Source organism: Ovis aries, chromosome 1, assembly GCF_016772045.2.
Source record: "Ovis aries strain OAR_USU_Benz2616 breed Rambouillet chromosome 1, ARS-UI_Ramb_v3.0, whole genome shotgun sequence".
In the NCBI taxonomy this organism is placed as follows: domain Eukaryota; kingdom Metazoa; phylum Chordata; class Mammalia; order Artiodactyla; family Bovidae; genus Ovis; species Ovis aries.
The window spans coordinates 45,779,604-45,803,525 of record NC_056054.1 but is presented as its reverse complement, the minus strand read 5'-3'; the positions used below and the strand labels follow the sequence as shown (position 1 = coordinate 45,803,525).

Sequence of the window (23,922 nt, the reverse complement as noted above, 5' to 3'; positions counted from 1 at the left end):
AAGATCCACCACAAGTAACATTCCAACATTGCTCTGTTAATAAGGAGTGGAACTAAAATTTCAAACTCAATGTTATCAGATTATAGACTGTAAAGCCTATTAATTAGATTAGCAGGTCCTGACCTCTAAATTGCTTATTAATCCAGCTCATATCTCTAGCCCTGCTCTTCCTTTGTAGGCAGAGAGTGTGAACACAGTCAGGGTAGGTGAATAGTTGCTAGGCTAGGAACTGGGTGCTCTGGATGAATCAGGCCAGAGGGCTGAGTTTCTTCTCATGCCTAGAAATACGTCACTTGGAAAAACACTGTCATACTTCTTAGAGCTGTCCACCCCAAGGAACTATTATGCTAACTTAGCTCATCTCTTCTGATGAGCACACAAAGAATAATACATGTGTTTAGGTTTGTATGTGTGTGTGTATGAGGATTTCTTTTTTTTTTTTTTTTTTGTTCCTTTATCATGAGAAAATTTCTTTTCTCTTTGAAGCTTCCTAAATTGCTATCTGTAGCACAACTCAATATGTTTGTGTGAAGTTTCTAAACATCTTTTTTGGAAGCAAAATAACACTTCAATGTTTATTTTTGAGTCTTTCTAAATCCTCACTTTGAAGCACCTTATAAAGGCAATAATAGCCTGGGGTGATAAAGGCCTTTGTAGCCCAATGACTCAGAGTTCTTGAGGATATTAAATGTTACTCCAACATCCGGACAATGAGGGATCTACAGATGAGCATAGGGCAACAAATTAAAAAAGGGGAAGCCACTACAAGCAAAAGGAGATATTGGAGTTTGCTGTTCAATTATATTTTTATTGACTGATATTAGAGTGATGGTTTTAAGACAGAGCTTCGTAGCAAACAAATTTTTGATCATTATTTATTTGCTTCTCTGATTTGTGAAAAGTAAAGTGGCTAAGTGATAATCCAGGCTTCTAAAAGTATTTAAAAATATATTAGCTTAATGTATTATGGTATGTGAACTAAAAACAAAAGGAATGTGCTTTTTTCTCCTGTATCTTGTGACTCTAAATATTTAGAATTAATCCTTCTGTGAAACTCATAGACATGGGCTGAAGACTGTATTCAAGCTTAAACTTTCAAGGCCCGATGTCTAACAGCTCTTTGCCAGCCTTAGGCATCAAAAACCACACCTGTTTAAGGGCAGGAGGTATAGGAGTATCCCGTAAGTATTCCCATAAGGAGTGTCACAAAATATGGAGTTCAAGTGTACTAAGTAAAGCAAGAAACCCACTTGAAGATGGCAGCATATAAGAAAAAAATACTTTGTAACAGACAAATTAGACAGCACTGTCTGTTTTACAGACAACTGAATCACTATCTTTACATTTAAATAATACATTAAATAATACATCGACTATGCAATTCTTCAGGCTTCCCTCATAATTCAGTCGGAAAATCATCTGCATGCAATCCAGGAGATCCAGGTTCGACTCCTGGGTCAGGAAAATCCCCTTGAGAAGGAAATGGCAACCCATTCCAGTATTCTTGCATGGAGAATCCCATGGACAGAGGAGCCTGGTGGGCTACAGTCCATGGGATCGCAAGAGTTGGACACGACTTAGTGACTAAACGACCACCATGGAATTCACCTGCAAGGTTGGATTTTGGGAACAGAATAAGTGTGAAAAGTAGGATAAGCCCAATTCTCATTCATACCTTCTACTGATTCCCATAGCAACAGCATTTGGAGCATCATAGTGAGCATGAGCCTCTGAAGCTGGTTTGAATCACAGGTCCACCATTTACTGACTGTGTGACCTTGGCCCAGTTACTTACTCTTTCTGTTTCAGTTTCCGCATCTATAACATGGGCTTGGTAATAAATTCTGCTTCACAGGGTTGCTCTGAGAATTTAGTGAGTCACTTGTAAAATATCTAGATAGTGCGTAGCCCCTGATAAATGCTATGTAAGTAGTTTTGAATAAATAAATACACTGCAGGTATAAACTTTTCCCACTAGACATGCATTCTGATTTCCACTAACATGATGGACATGAGTTTGAGTAGGTTCCGGGAGTTGGTGATTGACAGGGAAGCCTGGTGTGCTGTAGTCCATGGGGTCGCAGAGAGTGGGACATGACCGAGCGACTGAACTGAACTGATATACACCTTGAATATGGCACATATCAGTCTCTGCTATGTGTAGTAGAATATAGATTCATCTCTTCTGTTATATGCAAACCTCTCAAACAAATATGCTCAAGGTCATTGAATATATTATTTTTGTAATTCTCACATAAGCATGGTTTCTAATTCATAGAGGTATATTTGTATATGGTTTTTAATAAATCAATAAACAGAAAATATGCATGCTTTTCTGTTTTGTATTTGTGAGGATAGTAGAAATGTATTTTTTGGTGAGAGAAGAAAGTATATTTTCCCTAATCTTTTGTAAGATTTTCTTCTTTATGTGGTCCCATGCTTATTCAAAAGAGAATAGCTTCCTCTTCTTGCTTTTGCAATCATTTTAAGAAATGTTTAATGTCAGTTCAAACAAAGAATCAAGTCTGGCTTTAGGAGCACACATTGAAATCTCAGTGGCTGAAGAATTATTCCACAACCAACTGCCCTGGCTACTTAACCCCATGCAAGGAACTTAGAGTGGTTTTCACTACTGAGAGCCTTCTAGTTGTTTTTTTTTTTGTGTGTTGTTTAGTTGCTAAGTTGTGTCCAACTCTTTTGTGACCCCATGGACCGTAGCTCACCAGGCTCCTCTGTCCATGGGATTTTCCAGGCAAGAATACTGGAGTGGGTTGTCATTTTCTCCTCCAGGGGATCTTCCCAACCCAGGGACTGAACCCATGTCTCTGGCATTGCAGGAGGAGTCTTTACCATTGAGCCACTTGGGAAGCCCTGTGTATGTATGTACATGCTTATACTTGAGTGCACGTGTCATGAGTGGCAAGAAACAGTGTTATATGGAAAGCCATTCTTTCACTGGATGGAAAATGAATGGTCACACTCAGTGAGTTGATTAGTCCACCTATGATTCAGGAGATATTACTGAATTTTCTGTTAGAGAGATAATTTGACTCTAACTTCCTATTTTTAACAAGTTATGTTCTTTGTGTTTTTCAGAAAATCAAATAGGTCTACTGGAAATCACCTGAACTGAGAGAGTTTTTATCTTGTGGAAGAGCTCAAACAATATGAGCAGAAACCATTATCTAATTACCGATAAGAAAAAAAATGATTTTGTAAAACTGAGGCTTGGTATTATGTATAGCATTTTTTTCATATAACAATATAACTTTGTTCAGATTTGAAAAACAGTACAGAAAGAGATGAAATGTACTTCTAAGAGTATAAGAAAAATCTTTCATACGTTACATACTCATTTTACTCACCTATAACACACATAACACTCATAACACTCAGTATTAAAAAACTAGTAAAAAACACTTGATGGAATATTATTTTCAAATGTTTAACTTTGAAATGAAAATGCTGAGGTTTAAGATGTAAGATTAACCACTATCAGTTACAGTTAATATACAATGTAGATGCTAGACGACATGGCATAATAAAAACTTACATACCCCAGGTAGCACTTGCAATGCATTATTATCCATCCACAGCTCCCTTAAATTTTGTATTTGATCCAGAACTTCAGGCTGGGGAAGTAGGGAGAAAAGAGAAAGGAGAAGAAAACTACATTAGTCTTTTCTTATCACAGTATAAGACGTAATTTACTGGATCTGAAACTTTTATTTGGGAATCCAGTGTTAATCCTCTAAGAAATTACAAGTTTAACAGATCTCTTCTAGCAAAACTGGTATTCCCTGAGGTAGCCAATCTATAATTGATGTGGAAACCATTAGAATAAGAATAATAAAAGGTAGAATCTATTACTCTCCCTTAACATGCAATAACTATTCTCTGCAGTATTTATCAATCTCTGTCTTCTTCACTAGAGTATAATTTTTTGAAGGGCAGAGTAATACCCAGTTTTTAATCCCTGGGTCCTCAGATCCTCTTTGTTTGCCATGGTACTTGGTAAATAGCAGTTTTTTATCATAACACCATACACACAAACACCCTCTGCTCCATGATGTAATAATAGTACAGGAGCTTCCCAAGTCGTACAGTAGTAAAGAATCTGCCTGCCAAGGCAGGAGACACCCTGAGTCAGGAAGAGCCCGTGGAGAAGGAAGTGGCAACCCACGCCAGTATTCTTGCCTGGAAATTTCATGGACAGAGGAGCCTGGTGAGCTATAGTCCATGGGATTGCAAGGAGTTTGACACAAGTGAGTGAAGGAACACACACACACACACACACAATAATAGTATAAGACCCACTCATTTCTTATCTTTTCATTTACTTAATAAAAAATTATTTGTTGAATAAGGGGGAGGCCTACTATGCAAAACATACAATGCAGGATCCACAGTTATTCAAAGCTAGTCCCTGCCTTGAAGTAGCTGAGGAGCTAATTGGGGAAATAAATGTATATAAATAACAAAATCACAAGGCATCATATGGGAGAAAAGAATAATGTAGAGAAGTTCAGAGAAAAAAAGAGAATATGATCAAGAGGTAACATACTGTGCATAATAGATACTTTAATTTCAAAATTAGAAGCTGTCTCTAAATTCTGTCTCCTGGGAAGCAGACTATTCAGAGGGTCAGCTGCTATTGCTGACAGCATCATTTCTTGATTTATGATGACCTCTTCCTGATTTCTTACCAGAAACTATCTCCCCTGCTCCCACTCTAAGGCCACCTGCTTCCTTTGAAGTTGATTCCTTTTTTCTTTTTTTAACCACTCCAGGGAATTGACAATGGCCAAAACTAATTACTGCCTTATATTCACCTGCCCTCAGGGTTTGGCTCGAGGATCCACTCAGAGCAGATAAGAAGCAATGGTTCTCTGACTGGGTTTTGTTCTTGTTTAGTCGCTAAGCTGTATCCGACTCTCTTGCAATCCCAAGGACTGTAGTCCGCCAGACTGCTCTGTCCATGAAATTCTCCAGGTAAGAATACTGGAGGGTTGCCATTTCCTTTTCCTGGGGATCTCCCTGACCCAGGAATTGAACCACCGTCTCCTGAATTGACGGGGGGATTCTTTACCACTGAGCCACCAGGGAAGACGTCTCTGACTGGGACTTGGGGAAAAGACTCTTGCTCTTGTCTGCTGGATTTGAAGCTGGAAGGGTACAGTTCTGGGGGCTTCAGGCACGAGGTAAGAAGGAGAGCCTGTTTGAATTAAAAGATGGATCCTGATGGCATCATTTAAGCTTAGAATTAAGCCACACCTTGTTGTTAGTCACTCAGTTGTGTCCGACTCTTTGTGACTCCATGGACAACAGCCTGCCAAGCTCCTTTGTCCATGGAGTTCTCCAGGCAAGAATGCTGGCGAGGGTTGTCATTCCCTTCTCCAGGGGATTTTCCTGACCCAGGGATCAATCCCTGGTCTCCTGCATTGCAGGAAGATTCTTTACCGTCTGAGCGATCACCTTAAGTCAGATTCTTGTTTTTTTTTTTTTTGGTCTCCAACTAAAAAAATTATCACTGAAATAAGATACAACCACAGTTCAGTAAAATTTGAGACCTAATGAGGAAAGCTAGTATATTTGATGGGATATTCAGTGGAAAAGAATGGAATGGTATCAATGTTACTCTGGACTATTGATAATTATGGGTCAGTACGATACACTTCAGAGACTTCTGGACTACTTTGGAGATAAGTTTCTGATGCCTTTAGCCTGCAAATGCGATGGAATATGGTGCTATTCCTGAGAGAACTTTCATTTGTAACAAGGATCAAAATCTAAAGTTTCAACTTGGAAAATAGTTAGGACTATGTGAGGAAGGTCGGGGGTGGATTTTTGTATAGGAAAATATTCCCACTATTGCTTAGCTCATGGGGAACAGGGAGTGAACTACTCTATTGGAAAACTCTGTCTCTGTATCAGTCATATGGCATAATATTTCTAAGCTCAGGCATCATGCAGACTTTAGGGGAAGAGAAAAAGTTGCATACCTTAGCTCAACACTGCTAAGCTGCTGCTGCTAAGTCGCTTCAGTCGTGTCCGACTCTGTGCGACCCCATAGACGGCAGCCCATGAGGCTCCTCCGTCCCTGGGATTCTCCAGGCAAGAACACTGGAGTGGGTTGCCATTTCCTTCTCCAATGCATGAAAGTGAAAAGTGTAAGTTGCTCAGCCGTGTCTGACTCTTAGCGACCCCATGGACTGCGGCCCACCAGGCTCCTCCATCCATGGGATTTTCCAGGCAAGAGTGCTGGAGTGGGGTGCCATTGCCTTCTCCAGCTCAACACAAGTTTATGGAATAAGACAGAGGCTAGTGTATAAATTTGAAACAATGAGCATTATTCAGGAAGTCTATCTGTGCTGTGGTAACAAATTAATCCTGAAATCTCAGTGGCTTAACAAATAGGATTACTTACTCTTATTTCATGTTCACTGTGGGTTTCTGCCCCCCACCAACCAGTCTTATGTTACCAGCAAACCAAGACTTTCAGAAGAGTCAAAGCAGGGAGACAGTATGGAAACTAGCCACTATAAGAAGAAGCTCATTGTCTAGAACTGTTTATACAGCCTGGACCTAAGTTTAGGGAAGGCTGGGGAATGTGGGAGGAATTCAAGGAATATTGGGTGACTACTAAAAAGAGTCAGACACAATTTAGTGACTAAACAACAACAACTGCCCCTGCCACACAGTGACACCCTATGAAATAAAGAATGACAAGAATGAAGATATAGTGCTTTCATGATTTAGTTATCCCTTAATTTTAAAAGTGTTTTTTACACAGCTTCTAAGTCCAGGTACTTCACTAGAGTCAAAATGTGTGCTATGATCTCTGCCTTCAAGGAATAAGCCCACGCATAGTCTATTTCTTGAGCAAACATATAAAGAGCAATTACGTGACATTATGGGAATACAAAGAAGGAGGGGTCTATAATGCTATAGTATCAAGGGAAACCAGACATGGATTCCTGAAGCTGAGATGAGAAGGAACTGGTGAGAAGAAAGGAGAGGGGAGGAAGCATATTTTAACCAGAATCAGAGAGGTGAGAAACAGCATGATGTATGCAGGGGAACCATAGGCAGTTTGCTTTACTGAATTGTCAAGTTTAATATGGAGTAACTAGTGTAAGCAGCAGAAAATGAGGCTAACAAAAGAGGGTAGGGTCTGTCAAGGCCTCACGTTTTGTTAAGGAGATAGGAATGTATCTTATGTGTCAAGGAGGATCACTAAAGGATTTCTAAGAGGAAGCGGTATTTTATCCTTATCACTCTGCACGCATGCTAAGTCACTTCAGTAGTGTCTGACTCTGTGCAACCCTATGGCCAATAGCCCAACAGGCTCCTCTGTCCATGGATTCTCCAGGCAAGAATACTGGAGTGGGTTGCCATGCCCTCCTCCAGGGGATCTTCCTGACCCAGGGATCAAACCCATGTCTGATATCTTCCACATTGGCAGGCAGGTTCTTTACCACTAGCGCCAACTTCCTTTTTGAAAAATGAAAAGAAGAAGCCAGAAAAGTTTATTAGGACTAGTAATAAAGAAATAATGAGAAATAAAGAGAAGTTGGATTCAGGAGACCTTTAGGAGATGCATGTCCCCCAGTTACACAGCATATGGTACTGACAACTATGGGGGTGCAGAATATGGAGGTAGGAGTAGGTTTATGAAAGGGATTGGATGCGTTTTTAAAAATTTATTTATTTTTAATTGGAAGGTAATTGCTTTATAATACTGTATTGGTTTCTGCCACACATCAACACAAATCAGTCACAGGTACACATAGATCCCTTTCCTTTTGTATCTCCTTCCCACTTTTCCCTCTGGAACCTCCCTCCAATCTCCCACCCCTCTAGGTTGTCACAGAGCACTTAATTCAGTTTTGATCATGATTAGCTTTAGGCTTCTGTGAGACACAGATGGACACATCCAGAAATCAGTTGGCTATTAAAATCTGAAGCTTACGGGATGAGTCTGAGCTAAGGATGTTCAACTTAGGTATTTTGTGGAAATAGAACTCTTGTGGATGAGCTCCCTATGGGGAATGTGAAGAGAATCAGAGGTACAGGCGACTGAGGAAGGAACACTGTGGATACTAACACTTGACAGTTGAAAACCGGAAGTATCACTGGCAAAGCCCACTAAAAATTTCCAAGAAATAAAAGTAGGATCTGGGTAATAAAATAGAACCCTTTTTCTCTTTGAACTTCATCTTGTTACACTTCTCATAGGGTGCCACCCACAGAAGCCTTACCCCAGGCACTTCAGAACAGAGTTTTCTAGTGTAAAATGGCTGTACCAATTATGTTGAACACCTCATCTTGGGGCATGTGCAGAGACATTGCATCTGGCACTGTGATATGGAGCCTAAAGTAGCACATCTGTGCCCTCTAGAGCACGTGCGCTGGAGTGTGAGCTCCACCTCTTCATTTCCTGATCAAAGAATAAAACTTTCCTTTGCTCCTGAGCTGAACTCAGTCTTGTTCTATTGGCTGGAAGGACACCAGGCAGGAGGACCCTTGTTGGGGTCCATCTAGAAAGGGTCAGTAAAAGAAGAGCAAAATACAGAAGAAGGTAAGAAGAAATGGAGTCCAGGAGAGTAAGGGCTTATTAAAGTCCAATGAACAGAGTTGTATTAAAATAAGGAAGTGAAGAAGAGTATCATACACTGGGGAGGTGTCCGGTAAAATAAAAGATGAAAATGGGAACTCAGTTTTGGAAATAGTTACCTACTGGTAAACTTAGTGATAGTAATTTCATGAGATAACTATATTACAGTGGGTTGAAGATAAATAATAGGCAAATAAATGGGGACAGCACAGATAGAATATTCTTTGTAAAGTCTGGGTGAGATGAGAGGAGAGAAATTGAGGAGCTAGGAAGAAATTGAGGAAGCTGAGGCAAAAAAGAAAGCTGACAGGAAGATACTAGATGAGAATGGTTCATATTGGAATTGTCTGAGGGGAATCAAAGAAGAAACTGAGGGGAATCCAAAGAGCTTTATCAATGATCACTGTTATTTTAACTTTTGGGGGAGCCAGGTGGGAGACTGACAATCTAGGAAAACACAGAATAAGGGATTTCAGGTTCCCACGAGGCCAGACAGAATGTAGCAGGAGTGAAGGACTGGGAGAAGTAAAAGGATAAAAAATTAGAATGAGAGAGCAGAAGTTAGGAGGTCAAGATTGCTGAAATTGTTTCAGGCAATGACAAAATTCAAGCAGTAACCCTGGGTATTATGACACGTTGGTATGTGTGGGCAAGGGAGAATGCTGTGGAAACATAAGACCTCACATGATCTCTAAGGATCTGGGTAACCTTTGGCGAACTACATTGCTTGCTCCCTTGGCTGTGTCAGGTAAGGTGAAAGTGAAAGTGTTAGCTGCTCAGTCATGTCAGACTCTTTGCAACCCATGGACTGTAGCCTGCCATGTTCCTCTGCCCATGGTATTTCCCAGGCAAGAATACTGGCATGGGTAGTCATTCCCTTCTCCTATAGGTTCTTCCCAACCTGGGGATGGAACCCGGATCTCCTGCATTGCAGATGGATTCTTTACCATCTGAGCCACCATTAGGTAAAATGTCAGATAAAATTGACCAATAATACCTCTAAAATATCTCTCATGCTGGTTATTCTGGGGACGCTAGGCATCTAAGACAACTTGGAGAGGGATTACTGATGCTAACCTATATTTCTACTTTATTTCAAAAGTTCCATTTAATTAACTTAATAACATAATAGGGTAACAGTAGTCCTACTTTACAGATGAATACTCTGAATATCATTTTCTGGGGAAAATAAGAATAGGTGGATAAGGGTTGTGTAACTGCAGCTGGGATCATAACTCAGATCTCCTGGCTCCAAAGATGACATCATGTTACAGCTTAAAACTGAAATAATGAACACTGGTGATCACAAATGCCCAATAAAGGAAGTAAAGCATATGCTGGATTTCTAAAAAATAGATAATGTTTTCATTACTGGATGTTATATAAAATGTGTCACAGAGGAAATCTCAACAACTTCCTAATATAAGAAGAGAACAAGTATATTTAGCAGATCAATACATAGCCTTGCTGAAACAACATAAAGACGCAATGATATCTCATAATCAATAGACAGTTTTGAAATGGATCTTGGTACTAAACTAAATGGCTTTCACCCAACCTAACACACAAATTGCCTTTTATTCATACCATTTGATTTCATTCTCAAAATCAATTGTTTCCATTAAAAATGAGTGAATTAACTGAAGACTGGCTTGGCATACTTCATGCTCATGAAGGTGTTGTGCACTGGACACTCATATAACTCCTTTAATGATTATAACTTAGTGTAGTATTTTAGGAAAACATTTTCAAATATGTATCTCATGTTATCAAAATGTTCACTTTGGTTTTGGGGCAGTTATCATACTAAAATTATCTGACACATAGAAAAAACTTATTGCAGAAAAATGTTATTATAGGATAATTAATAATATTAAAAACTTAGTCACACTTTAAATAAACAACAGCATAAGAAAAGAGATAACCAAATTATGTAAAATCATAAGTTGGTTCAGTGTACAACAATGAGAATGAATTATCTATATTTTTATGTAAGATAGACCTTGAAAATAACATTGAATGAAAAAGCAAGTATGGAAAATTTGTATAACACAAATCTGCATAGATTTTAAAGTGTTACATATTTATAAATACATATACATACAATAAAAATAGTAATATATAGAATAGATGCACACAAAACTAAAAATAGTAATTGTCCTGGAATTGGAGTAGGACTAGGACGGAGACTTTTACTTGGGTCTGGTGTTGTTTTTCAGTCACGCAGTCATGTCTGACTCTGTGACCCCATTGACTGCAGTATGTCAGGCTTCTCTGCCCTTCACTATCTTCCAAAGTTTACTCAAACTCATGTCCAGGAGTCAGTGATGGACAGGGAGGCCTGGCGAGCTGCAGTCCATGAGATCGCAAAGAGTCGGACACTACTGACAGACTGAACTGAACTGAACTGAACTGATGTCCATTGAGTCAGTGATGCCATCCAACAATCTCACCACTGTTGTCCCTTCTCCTCCTGCCCTCAATCTTTCCCAGCATCAAGGTCTTTTCCAATGATTGGTTCTTGGCAAAAGAACCTTCAGGTGGCCAAAGTATTGGAGATTTAGCTAACTTCAGGTGGCCAAAGTATTGGAAATTTAGCTTCAACATCAGTCTTTCCAATGAATATTCAGGGTTGATTTCCTTTAGGATTGACTGGTTTGAATTCTTTGCTGTCTGAAGGACTTTCAAGAGTCTTCTCTAGCACCACAATTCAAAAGCATCAATTCTTCAACACTCAGCATTCTTTATGGGCCAACTGCTACATCCATGCATGACTACTGAAAAAACCATAGCTTATACTATATGGACCTTTGTTGGCAAAGTAATGTCTCTTTTTAACTCGTTGTTTAGATTGATCACAGGTTGTCTTCCAAGGAGCAAGCATTTTTTCCTTTTTTCCAAGGAGCAAGCATTTTGTGGCTGCAGCCACCATCCACAGTGATTTTGTAGCCCAAGAAAATGAAATCGTTCACTGTTTCCACTTTTTCCCCTATTTCCCATGAAGTAATAGGATCAGTTTAGTTCAGTTCAATTGCTCAGTCATGTCCGACTCTGTGATGCCATGTACTGCAGCATGCCAGGCCTCCCTGTCTATCACAAACTCCTGGAGTTTACTCAAACTCATGTCCATTGAATCAGTGATGCCATCCAACCATCTCATCCTCTGTCTTCCCTTTCTCTTCTGCCTTCAATCTCTTCCAGCATCAGGGTCTTTTCCAATAAGTCAGTTCTTCACATCAGGTGGCCATGTATTGGAGTTTCAGCTTCAGCATCAGTCTTTCCTTTAGGATGGACTGCTTGGATCTCCTTGCAGTCCAAGGGACTCTCAAGAGTTGTCTCCAACACCACAGTTCAAAAGCATCAATTCTTTGGGGCTCAGCTTTCCTTATAGTTCAACTCTCACATCCATACATGACTACTGGAAAAACCATAGCCTTGACTAGATGAACCTTTGTTGGCAAAGTAATGTCTCTGCTTTTTAATATGCCATCTAGGTTGGTTATAACTTTCCTTCCAAGGAGTAAGTATCTTTTAATTTCATGGCTGCAGTCACCATCTGCTGTGATTTTGGAGCCCCCAAAAATAAAGTCTGCCACTGTTTCCCCATTTATTTGCCATGAAGTGATGAGACCAGATGCCATGATCTGAGTTTTCTGAATGTTGAGTTTTAAGTCAGCTTTTTCATTCTCCTCCTTCACCCTCATCAGGAGGTTTTTTAGTTCTTCTTTACTTTCTGCCGTAAGAGGGGTGTCATCTGCATACTTGAGGTTTTTGATATTTCTCCCATCAATCTTAATTCCAGCTTCTTGGTCTACATTGTTTTATTTCCTTCCCCCCCCAAATCTAACTCAGATACAAAAAATGGTTAACGATTGTTCTTTTCAGTTGGCAGTTATTTGTTACTTTGAAGTTTTTATATTTGCTTTCATTTTTTAAAACACTAGAAAAAATATGATAAAATCATAATTATTTTTTTCTTCATAGGAATTTTTTCTGTGTTTTCCAAATCCTATAGTATATTGTTGTTGTTCAGTTGCTAAGTCATGTCTGACTCTTTGTGATATAGGCATTAATTTAATAAAAGAATTAGGGAACATTTCAGTGTCTTGTCTTACATTTATACTTACCTATACCACTATAGTATTAAATAATCTTATTTTTATTAGTTGAAGTGATCTAAGAAAATGGTTACATCAGTTTTAACATACGGTTTCCATTACTACAACAGATTCCAAAAACTCCTGTCATGTATATGCAGTTTACTCTGTTCTCTTTATTTGACTACAGGTGTTACTTTTATTCCACTAATTTGGATAATAGAGTTTGATTATATTTATTTATACCTCTATTAAAGGTTTTCTTCCAATAAGGCTAAGAGAAATGTTCACTGAAAAATATAACATCTGACATTTATCTAATTTTGTCAAAATTAAACTAGGGAACTCTAAAACTTAAAAAAGAACTTTGCATTTGAAATGTCTTAAAATTATTGAGATTATCTAGTAGACACTGTAGTAACCAAAAATTGTTATTCTCAGAAATAATGCAGAACTGGAAGTCAACATGGAACCTGGTTCAAAATGCTGATAATACACAAAAAAGTGATTTCTCAAATTAATACATGTAAAATATCCAATGCAAATTAAAAAATTATGTTCTTTAACCAAAGTGACCCAATTATGACATTTCATTATCTGTTATTACATCCTTTCTAAATTTTGAGATCAGTATCTCAAAGTATTATTTATTTACTTTTTACTTTATCATTTTTGCTTGATAATGTTAGAGCTTGCAATCTGCCAAGGAAGCAGGGCTTCCCAGGCAGCTCAAGTAATTAAGAATCCACCTGCCAATGCAGGATCCCTGGGGTGGGAATATCCCTGAAGATGGAAATGGCAACCCAGTCCAGTATGGCAACCTGCTCCCTGGGCAGTCCGTGGGGTTGCAAAAAGTTGGACACAACTGTACACACATGCCCCTCCAAGGAAATATGACTGCATTTTAAGAAACTTTCCCTCATTTTCCTTCATTTTTTAATTTCACAACACACTTAAGCTTCCCTGGTGGCTCAGATGGTAAAGAATCTGCCTGCAATGTAGGAGATCCTGGTTCAATCCCTGGGTCAGGAAGATACCCTCGAGAATGGAATAGCTACCCACTCCAGTATTCTTGCCTGGAGAATTCCATGGATAAAGGAGCCTGGAGGGCTACAGTCCATGGGGTTGCAAAGAGATAGACATAACTGAGCAACTAACACTTTCGCTTTAGCTTATTACCAGCTCTATAGTTCTCACAACTGGGAAATCTTTTATTTATGAAGTCTATGATGTACTGTTGAAACTCTTTCTGATACACAAAACTGAATAACTGAAATTGTTCAGCTCTTGATGCTTGTTCATTCTCTCAGTAGTTCTGTCGAACATGCCTTTAGACCGTTTAACTTCTTCAGTTAATTTCTTTGGAGATAAAAAGATTAGCTCCATATGGTTGAGCATATTTCCAGTTTATGTTAGTTTCACGTTTCTCAATTTTATTTCAGATGCCACTTTTACTAATACATTCAAAAATTTTAAAGTTTTGGTTTCAATGTAACTACTACAGTTAGGTAACATGTAGAAAATATTTTTATATTTTAGAATTTATTGGATGAATAAATAAGCATTCTTAACAACAATAATAAAAATGCATGGCTGAGAAAATAAGATTAATTTATAATTAATTAAAACATTTCAGCCATAAACTATTAGGAATATTATACCAAATATAGGAGTGTAATACATTCATTTAAATATTCAAATCAATACATTAATGGCACGCAGGAAGTAATCCACAGATGACATGATGTTGAGAGGGAGACAATCCATTAAATCACTGAATTAGTTTCCAGAATAATCTGAAATATTAGAAGATTCATTAATTCATTTGTTTATAAATACATTCACTCAAGAAATGTTATCTACGCTATGAAAAGAAGACATTTTATTAAGGTCTCTGGGATTACAATACAGACTGTTACAGGATTGTTTCTCCATCTTCTTTGTCAATGTCTTGTTCCAAATGCAACATATGTTGGTTGTTCCCCTCTAAGTTACTAAACATTAAGTGTCTTCAACAAAGCAGAATTTATTCAGAATATCTGGAAACCATTCCATAGGAGAAATGGTGAAAATGCCTCAAACTGTTGGACTGAAGATATAGGTGTTAAAGATTCCCATCTTTGAGGATTATTATAAGGAAGAGGGGCTGGGTTTATCCTCTATCCCCAGATCAGAACTAGAATCCATGAGGAAAGTTGCAGGAAAGTGGATGTAAGTAAGCATTACACAGGAGTGATTTTTTCCTATTCGATCTGTCTAAAATGAAATAATCTAATTTCCTTTAGGAGATAGTGACTCTTCCCTCAAAGGAACACTTAGCTCCCCGAGAAGGTATAAATAAAAAAGAACAAAACAATAACAACGACAAAAGCTCATTTCTATTGATCACTTGGGACAGTAAGGCACTTTTAAAAACGTGTTTACATAGATTATTCTCCTTGAATCTTCACAATTATTATTGTACAGGTGGTACTATCATTGGACAGGCAATAAGCAGAATGATTAAGAACGTGGTTTCAGGAGCTAGACAGAGTCCAGATCCAGGCTTTGTCACTTACTTGCTTTCAAATATTTGCTCATGTTCCTCTTCTGCAATAGGTAGAAAACAGTAGTACTCCCCACATAGGGTGATAATGAGGAATAGTTGTGATAAAACACTTCAAATGCATAGAACAGTGCCTGGTTCTAAGTGTTAGGGCTCAATGCTCAGTTAGTGTTAGCTCTTATTCCTATTTAAAGACAAGGAAATTTGGATATAAAAAAGCAAATTACTGTGTCCAGAATTAAATGACTAATATACAGGGAAGGCAAGAGCATAATCTTGAAGTAAGATGTGATAAATAAGGTTCAAAAGGAGATGAGTATTCCAGAGAAAAGGTATGGTTTTCAACTACTTGGCTTTAGAACGAAGGTGCCAAAGGAGATTAGATGCTTAAGACAGACTTGTTTGATAATTTAATTTAATAAATTAATGTAATAGTTTAACTTAATAATTTTACTCAGAAAATGTTCATTAAGAGTCTATTAAGAGCCTAGCACTGGAGAAAGAGTAGTAGACAAAACAACCAAGTCCTCATGAAGATAACATTCTGAAGTTTCATGTTTACTAGGCTGGGTCCTACAAAATGTTAACATCTGGGCATGGTAAACAATTCTGGCCTCAGGACTTCCAATTTAATGCACTACCCGTTACCTAGATTGCAAACGTTAATGACCTTGTCTAAGTCTAAATTTAAGAGTGAAAACTGAATAAAATGCATTCTTGTCTCATAATTCAAATTGATTTTCTTGCTTTCTTTCTCCAAAAGACTTCCTCCATTCTCTATCTACAATGCAGCCAGTAGGCCATTTCACTGTGTCGCCTTTTGCAAGGCCCGCATACCTTGACTGTATCAGACAAAATGACTCTCATCTGACCCTTGCTTACTTCTCAGGCTTTTCTTTCACAGTACCCTCAGTTAAAGTGAGCCTCAAGGAAAAGTCAACTCTTTGCTGTTCTCAAAGGTATCAAGCTTTAGTTTGCAATTGGTCTTTACAAATGTTCTTTAAGCCTGTTCACCTGATCCCTGACTGGGTTAAGTCCTTCCTTCAATGTTGGTAAGCCTACTGTAGCTCTTTGTAAATTACAGTGTGAACTCTTTGAAGCACGGAATTGAATTTTGTTCACCTCTGCATCTCCAATTCCTTTCATGGTAATCTGTGCAAGGTAGTACTTCAGAAAGGAGTATATCAAGGCTGTATATTATCACCCTGCTTACTTAACTTACATGCAGAGTACATCAAGCAAAATGCCAGGCTGGATGAATCACAAGTAGGAATCAAGATTGCTTGGAGAAATATCAACAGGGGAGAAATATCAACAACCTTAGATATGCAGATGATACCACCCTAATGGCAGAAAGCAAAGAGGAACTGAAGAGCCTGTTGATGAAGGTGAAAGAGGACAGTGAAAAAGCTTGCTTAAAACTCAACATTCAAAAACTAAGATCATGGGATCTGATCCCGTTACTTCATGGAAAATAGATGGGGAAAAATGGAAACAGTGGCAGATTTTATTTTCTTGGGCTCCAAAATCACTGTGGATGATGACTGCAGCCATGAAATTAAAAGATGCTTGTTCCTTGGAAGAAAAGCTATGAGAAACCTAGACTGCATATTAAAATGCAGAGACATCACTTTGCCAGCAAAAGTCCATAAATTCAAAGCTTTGGTTTCTCCAACAGTCATGTATGGATGTGAGAGTTGGATCATAAAGAAAGCTTAGCTCCAAAGAATTGATGCTTTTGAGCTGTGGTTTTGGAGAAGACTCTTAAGAGTCCCTTGGTCAGCAGGGAAATCAAACCAGTTAATCCTAAAGGAAATCAACCCTGAATATTCACTGGAAGGACTGATGCTGAAACTGAAACTCCAATACTTTGGTCACCTGATGTGAAGAGCCAACTCATTGGAAAAGACCCTGATGTTGGGAAAGATTGAAGGTAGAAGAAGAAGGGGACAACAGAGGATGAGGTGGTTGGATGGCATCACTGACTCAATGGACATGCATTTTAGTAACATCTGGGAGATGGTGGAGCACAGGAAAGCCTGGTGTGCTATAGTCCATGTGGTTACACAGAGTTGGACATGACTTAGTGACTGAACAACAACAACTTTCTATGCTTCTAGTTCACTTATTCCAACACCCTAGAACTCCCTAACAGCAGTAATTGATAGATCACTGATGTTATAAATTTAACCATTATTTGTCTATGTTTCCTTATCATGCTGAGATTCATGATAAATGTTCCATCATTATAAACAGTTTCTTCTCGCTAACATCACTTGGCAAATATGTCCTCTTTCCTTTTGTCATGTTTAGCTAAATGAACTTAATGTTCATTGCATCCAACTTTCTGCTTTTTCTGCTACTGTACCAAGATTAGTTGGAGAAAATCACTTTGTTTGATCAGCTTTACTTTAACTTCATGACAAGTACATGAAATGTGGACCACATATTGACAGGTGACCCTATTTCTTTTCACTGAGAAGTTACTTTTCACCTCTCTGAAACTATTTCATAGTTCTTCAATCTTATATCCTTCCCATACCCCAGCTCATAATACCCTGTTGTTCTCTGAAACTAATGAACAAGCAAACGCGTGATCTGAGGTGGATTTATTCCAAAGGCAATGAAGCTTTTGCTTCAGGCCTCCCACACACGTAGTTAGAAAAATTTGCAGAGGAATATATTTTAGAAACAATTAGCTAAGATTCCTGTCATTTGATACACAGATTTCCCCTCCATCATACTTCCTAGGGTGTGATGTGGCACAGTTGGGCTTGGGTTTAGTTGGAGTTAAGTTGGGGATACATTTACTTTGGGTTTAGCGTAATATGTGTCTGTGCTCTGTAGTCATTTCTGGAGTTTTCTTTCACTAAGCACCTCTGGCTCTTCCAAATTTGTGACTTCCTTTGTGCGTGTGAGCTCTGGATTATATATCTCTTCCACTTTTTGTTTTCATCTTTGCAGGGATTGGCTCAGACGGTAAAGCGTCTGCCTGCAATGCAGGAGACCTGGGTTCGATCCCTGGGTCGGGAAGATCCTCTGGAGAAGAAAATGGCAACCCACTCCAGTATTCTTGCCTGGAAAATCTCATGGATGGAGCCTGGTAGGCTACAGTCCAGGGGGTTGCAAAGAGTCGGACAAGACTGAGCAACTTTACTTCAGGCCTAGAGTAATCTTTTTTTCCCCCTATACAACATGAATTTTTCTGTCTCTACTAGGCAACTTCCAGCAGCATTCAAACATGCTTTAGTTTGTCTCATTGTTTAAAAAAAATACTATTTTCATTGCCTCCGTGGTCTCTTCCATCTATTTTCCATTTGTTTGCTTTTCTTCACAGAGACACTTTAGAAAAAGTTTGGCTACTCTTTTTACCTTTGCTTTCTTATCTCCCATTTACTCTTGAAACCACTGTGGTATGTTACTGAAAATTGCTTTTGCGCCAGTCATCATGAGCTGCATTTTACGACTGGGGTCCCTAAATTACAGCTACATGATTCTGACTTTGTATTTAGCTACTAAAGTCAGAAAATAAAGGAAAAGTAGAAAATCAGGGAAGAAAAACAATATTAAATGTAGAAATGAAAAATTTGTATTAAAGGGAAAATTGATTAAAGAAAATTTATGTTGTAAGTATTTTCAAGATACATAAAAAATTTGCAGTTGCCAATGATGTTTAAAATTTCAGAATAATTGGGTGATATTTGAGTGTTCATTAATAGAAATTGTAATTATGGTAAACTATATAATTTCTATGTTATACCTATGTTCTCTATCTCTTATTAATGTTTGAAATGCTGGAAGTATGAATATATACTTTAGATGCATCATATTTTATAATTCATATATTCCTATGAGATAATCTATGAAAATATTTAAAATTGTTTTCTTTCTTCTGTATCAGATAAATATTTTTTCCAATATAGTTGTTTCACTGAATCAAAAACAAATCTGAATCACTATTTTTTATTTATCACTGTTAGTCAACTCTCCAATGTGGATTAATTTACAAGCAATGAGAAAGAAATGTTTTTAATGAAACTGCTAAGATGTACATAAGAATCTATGTATAGCATTAATCCTATTTTCTGTAGATACTGGGAAAATTCTTTATATATTACTACTTGATGATAACATTATTGGATTTTACTTATTTAATACCATGAAAGTTAGTTTATTTGGCAAAGCAATACCTGAAATCTGTTTACACTGTTAGTTCCACACTTGTCATTGTGAGCTTCTGGAGCAGGGCTTACATTTCTGAATTCCTAACACTTATGTGATTAGTCACTCAGTCTTGTCTGACTCTCTGCTACTCCCTGGACTATAGCACCGTCCCCCCAACCCCCAGGCTCCTCCATCCATGGGATTCTCCAGGCAAGGATACTGGAGTGGGTCGCCATTTCTTGCTCCAAACACTTATCATAGCAGTGTGCTTGTTGCATAAATATCAGCAATGACCCTTGAAGGTCATAAAAGTTGTACTGCAAAACTGATGTACCTTCTGAATCATAAAAGTCCACTTCTATTCAGAGTAATTTAAATGTAATTAAGAATTTAAATTCTTTGAAAATCAGTAATCAGTATTTGGTATACAATATAATTAGTTTTCTATTAAACTTTACAAAGCCCAATTACTTGAACAGATAATAATAGAGAAATTATGTCACTGGTCTGATAAACAGTAAGAAATGCATCAAATAAGAAACTGGATTGTCAAGTATGCATGCCTGTCTTTTCTGCCCCAAAGCCAATAAGTGATAAGGCAGATCATTATTTTTATATCACTTGAAATGAGAACTTATATTAAAAACTCTAAATTCTTCCATGTGAAGATCCTTTTGTGAAGTGTTTCATAGCCAGAGTAGCTCATTAGAGGTAGGCAAGAAGAGTCAAGAAAATACCCATTCATAGTTGGGTTCCAAAGTTATCCTGATTTCAAGTTGTAGCAACTATGAAATGTTAAAAGTGAGTTATCATTATCACCATTATATCCTTACCACTTAGTCTCTGCTTCATAAATATTTGTTAAATTAAAAAAGAAAAAAAACTGTTACCTATCAGTAGAAGTGAGAGAGTCAATTCCTAGGCAGGTTGATAAGAAGTCTGGGGGTCCCCAAGGAGAGAGGGGTCTGGGGTTCTCAAGGAGGAAGAGGAGGAAGAAAGGACAAACTTTTTTTTCCTTCTCTGCATTCTTTAGTCTTAGTCACATAAAACTTTTTTTTTTCTTTAAGCTCACCGATGATTACACAACAAAAAACTTGGTTTTTAAACTCTGTACTAGGGATTATATAACAACAATGTCTCCTTCTTGAGGACAGTTTCTCCTTCCTGAAAACCTTCTGGCTAATCCTGTTATCTTAAAGTGTAAATTATGGGAGTGGGTCTAGTAAAATCTTTACAACCTTGAGACATGCTTTTGATTTATTGTAATAACTTAATTTTAAAAAGTATATAACTCCCTTGCTAACACTAGCAAGGGGTCACTCTCGGTCCCCTTTCTGATATCTATGTCAGAAGCTTTCTCTATCCCTTTTCTTACTTTAATAAACTCTGTGACACAAAAGCTCTTGAGTGATCAAGCCTGGTCCCTGGTCCTGAAATTCTATCTTCTTTGGAGATCACGAATCTGACATCTTTCGCTGTAAGCTATGTAGTGAAGTAAAGTAGGATAAGTATAAGTGTTTCCATTTCTCGAATAGGTAAACTAAAGTGCCACAATGTTAAATCTATTTATTTGTAAATTTTCTAACTGGCCACTTCTGAAAATTTAACAAGTACTTTCTGAGCACTACCCTCATGTCCAGCTCTCTGTTATGGGATTTAGGTGCACACAGGAGAGGGAAAACGCCAGAGGATCCTAATATGATTTTAACATTTCATTGTTTCCATATTTGCTTTAAGACACTTTAAAAGTCTTGGTTTTATTTTTCTCTGCACAAATTCTATCATGTGAACTATACCAATAAATTATATATATTTTTAATAGTTTCATAAAATAATTGAATGAGCCATCACTAGGGTGCATCAATCTGTTCTACATCAGTACACCCAAATTATTCTTATTGTTCTGTGTTGATTCCTTTATTAACCCCCATTTGAGGGCTAATTGCTGCTATGTACATAATTTAGTAAAATTATAATATTTATTGGGGCAATCTACAAGGATTGAAGTTATGCAATTTGAAATTACATGCTCCATTGTTTTGCTTGTCACTATAAAAATTTTGGTATGTTTTATCACACAAATTTTTCTATTACAAAGGAGCAATGAATTTTGAGGTTATAACTCAAATCAATTTATATTATACCAACTTTAAGCAAGAAACTTTCTGATCTATATAATCTAGCCTAGTATTTGTAATTCTGTAACTCCCTGAGTTGTCCTCACATACTCACACCTTACTTACCCAGCTTTCTACCCTCACTTTTGTGACTCCGTCTCAATCTATGTTGCAGTCACTCCTCATGCTCCATTCTACCCCTTCTTCTGCCAAAGTGCTTTTCCTTCTTTTCTTTGCCTGGCTAATTTCCAGTCATCCCTTAGATTTCAGCTCAAGGTCGCTCCTTGAGAAAAGTGTTTGCATGGCCAAACTCCATTAGGTGATCCTCAGCACTTGTCATGGCTGGAATTTCACATTTCTGCGTGCACTAGATTAATATTTGCTGTCCTCGTTACATTATCAACTTCACCAGGGAGGAACTCTCTCTTTTTTCACTCTATTTTGGATACTGGGAGTCTGACATAGTGCTCAATAAATGTATTCATCCACCACATTTTATTAAGCACTTAATGTACTTCAAGCATTGTGCTTAGTGTGGGGGATATGACAGAGAATAAAACAAAGTCATAGAGATACGCTCATTCATCCAAGAGTTATTGCATAAAAGGATGAATAATGACTTGTTGATACTAATTATTCCATATCAACCTTTCTTCCATGTGAGAATGAACCTTTGCTTCGTGCACATGCTTTGCCATTAACATTTTGTGTACAGTGCTTTGCAAGTAGTAGATTGCTAATAACCATTTGCCAGCTTGATGAGTAAACTAATGTCCCATTGGATTAATTATGATGTGTAGGTTAATGCTGGCTATTGTCACAGGAACAAAGGACTATATTTTAACTGCAAATTCATTGTCCTTTTCATAACAAGTTATTCTCTTCATGTGTGAACATATTTTTCATAATTTAATAATAACCTATCACTATTAGGGTTATTTAATATTCTAATTCATATTAGGAAGTCAGTAAGGAATATTGCTAAAATGTAAATTCCGACAAACATGTGAAAAAAGTTTCCCAGGCTTCAACTTGTAACATATGCTACGGCCTATTTTTCTCTTTTTCATATGGAGTTGTGAACAGATGCTTGGGCAGGTTAATTCTGTACTAAATCTTTTACTTCTACATGTGCATGGAGGTGGATGCTTGCCAAGTCAGCACTGTAGCTCCCTTGTTGGTCATTAATCACATCAAACCCACTTATTTTTGCTATTATTAAATTAAAATGAAAATGAGAGTTCTGCTAACAAAGGCTCTATTTTATATGGTGGGGAGGCAGCCTCATCTCTCATTCCTTTGCCACAAGAACCTTTGCTCTTGTTACACTAATCTAATAATCAACCCTCAGCATGCGTGCACTTCCTCATCTCTATCTATTCTTGTGATCATATCAATTTCCTGGCCACGTTGCTCTCTCCCCTCCCCATTCATCCAAAACCAACTCATTCTCCATGGCCCAGCAAATCCTATGCCTTAGGAAAAGCTTTTAAAAATTATAGCAGTTATCAGTCAACCCATGAACATACATCAATTCCACAGTTTTTGAGATTCTACTCTGTTTATATAAACCAGCCATAAGGGGAAAAGCGAATATTATGTAATTACATGTCTTTCCCCTATGATGCTACAGTTTAAGAGAGAAAAAAGTCAGCATTCATCCAAAAAATACTTATTAACTGGTGACCACTTTAAAATTTATGGTGGATAAGAATCATCTGGAGAGCTTGATACAGTGTAGATTCTTGGGCTCCACATGAAACCCACTCAATCAGAATTTCTAAAAGTGTGACCCAAAAGTAAAAATGTTGATGGTAATTTGAGCATGCTTCTCTAATATACAATTCTTGGACAGATGAATGCACAGATTCTCTGCCCCTAAGGAGCTCACAGTCTAGTTAGGCAAGTGGTTAATCATAATGCAAATCAAATATTATGGAATTATTACATTAAAAATAGAACAGGCTTGTGAGATAGTTTTAGTGACCCTAGGGGGTGGAAAGAATCAATAGTACTGGGTACACTAAAACTACAAATTAACCTCATTGCGTTCTGAGGGATTAAAGTCCTTTTGAAGACAATATTCACCAAGCAGCAGAGGAGGCAGAAGGAAGGGTGGTGTTCTGGAGCATGTATCTACATGGATAGGGGCAACTAAGACATAGGAAAGTAATGAGTGCAGTGGAGGTCTCCTTAGAGAGGGATTTGTAGGTGGGAAAGATTTCTTGCTAGTAACATCAGAAAATTTTTTAGGAGATGCTGCATTGGAACTGGGCCTTAAGGAAGAGTAAGATCTACCAACTATAATATACACATGAGCATGAAGGGAAAGCAAGATATGCCAGAAGGAAAAATCAGTACAAGCAAGGACACAGAAGCAGA

At 37.7% G+C, this 23,922-nt stretch overlaps 1 protein-coding gene across 1 annotated transcript in view; it reads right to left on the bottom strand.

Moving 5' to 3' along the window:
• LRRC7 (leucine rich repeat containing 7) overlaps positions 1–23,922 on the bottom strand; it is a 621,984-nt gene that overhangs the window by 150,577 nt on the left and 447,485 nt on the right. The window contains exon 9 of the mRNA XM_027971033.3: positions 3,558–3,632. Coding sequence (XP_027826834.2) covers positions 3,558–3,632 — 75 coding nt within the window. The remainder of the gene's footprint in view (positions 1–3,557; positions 3,633–23,922) is intronic.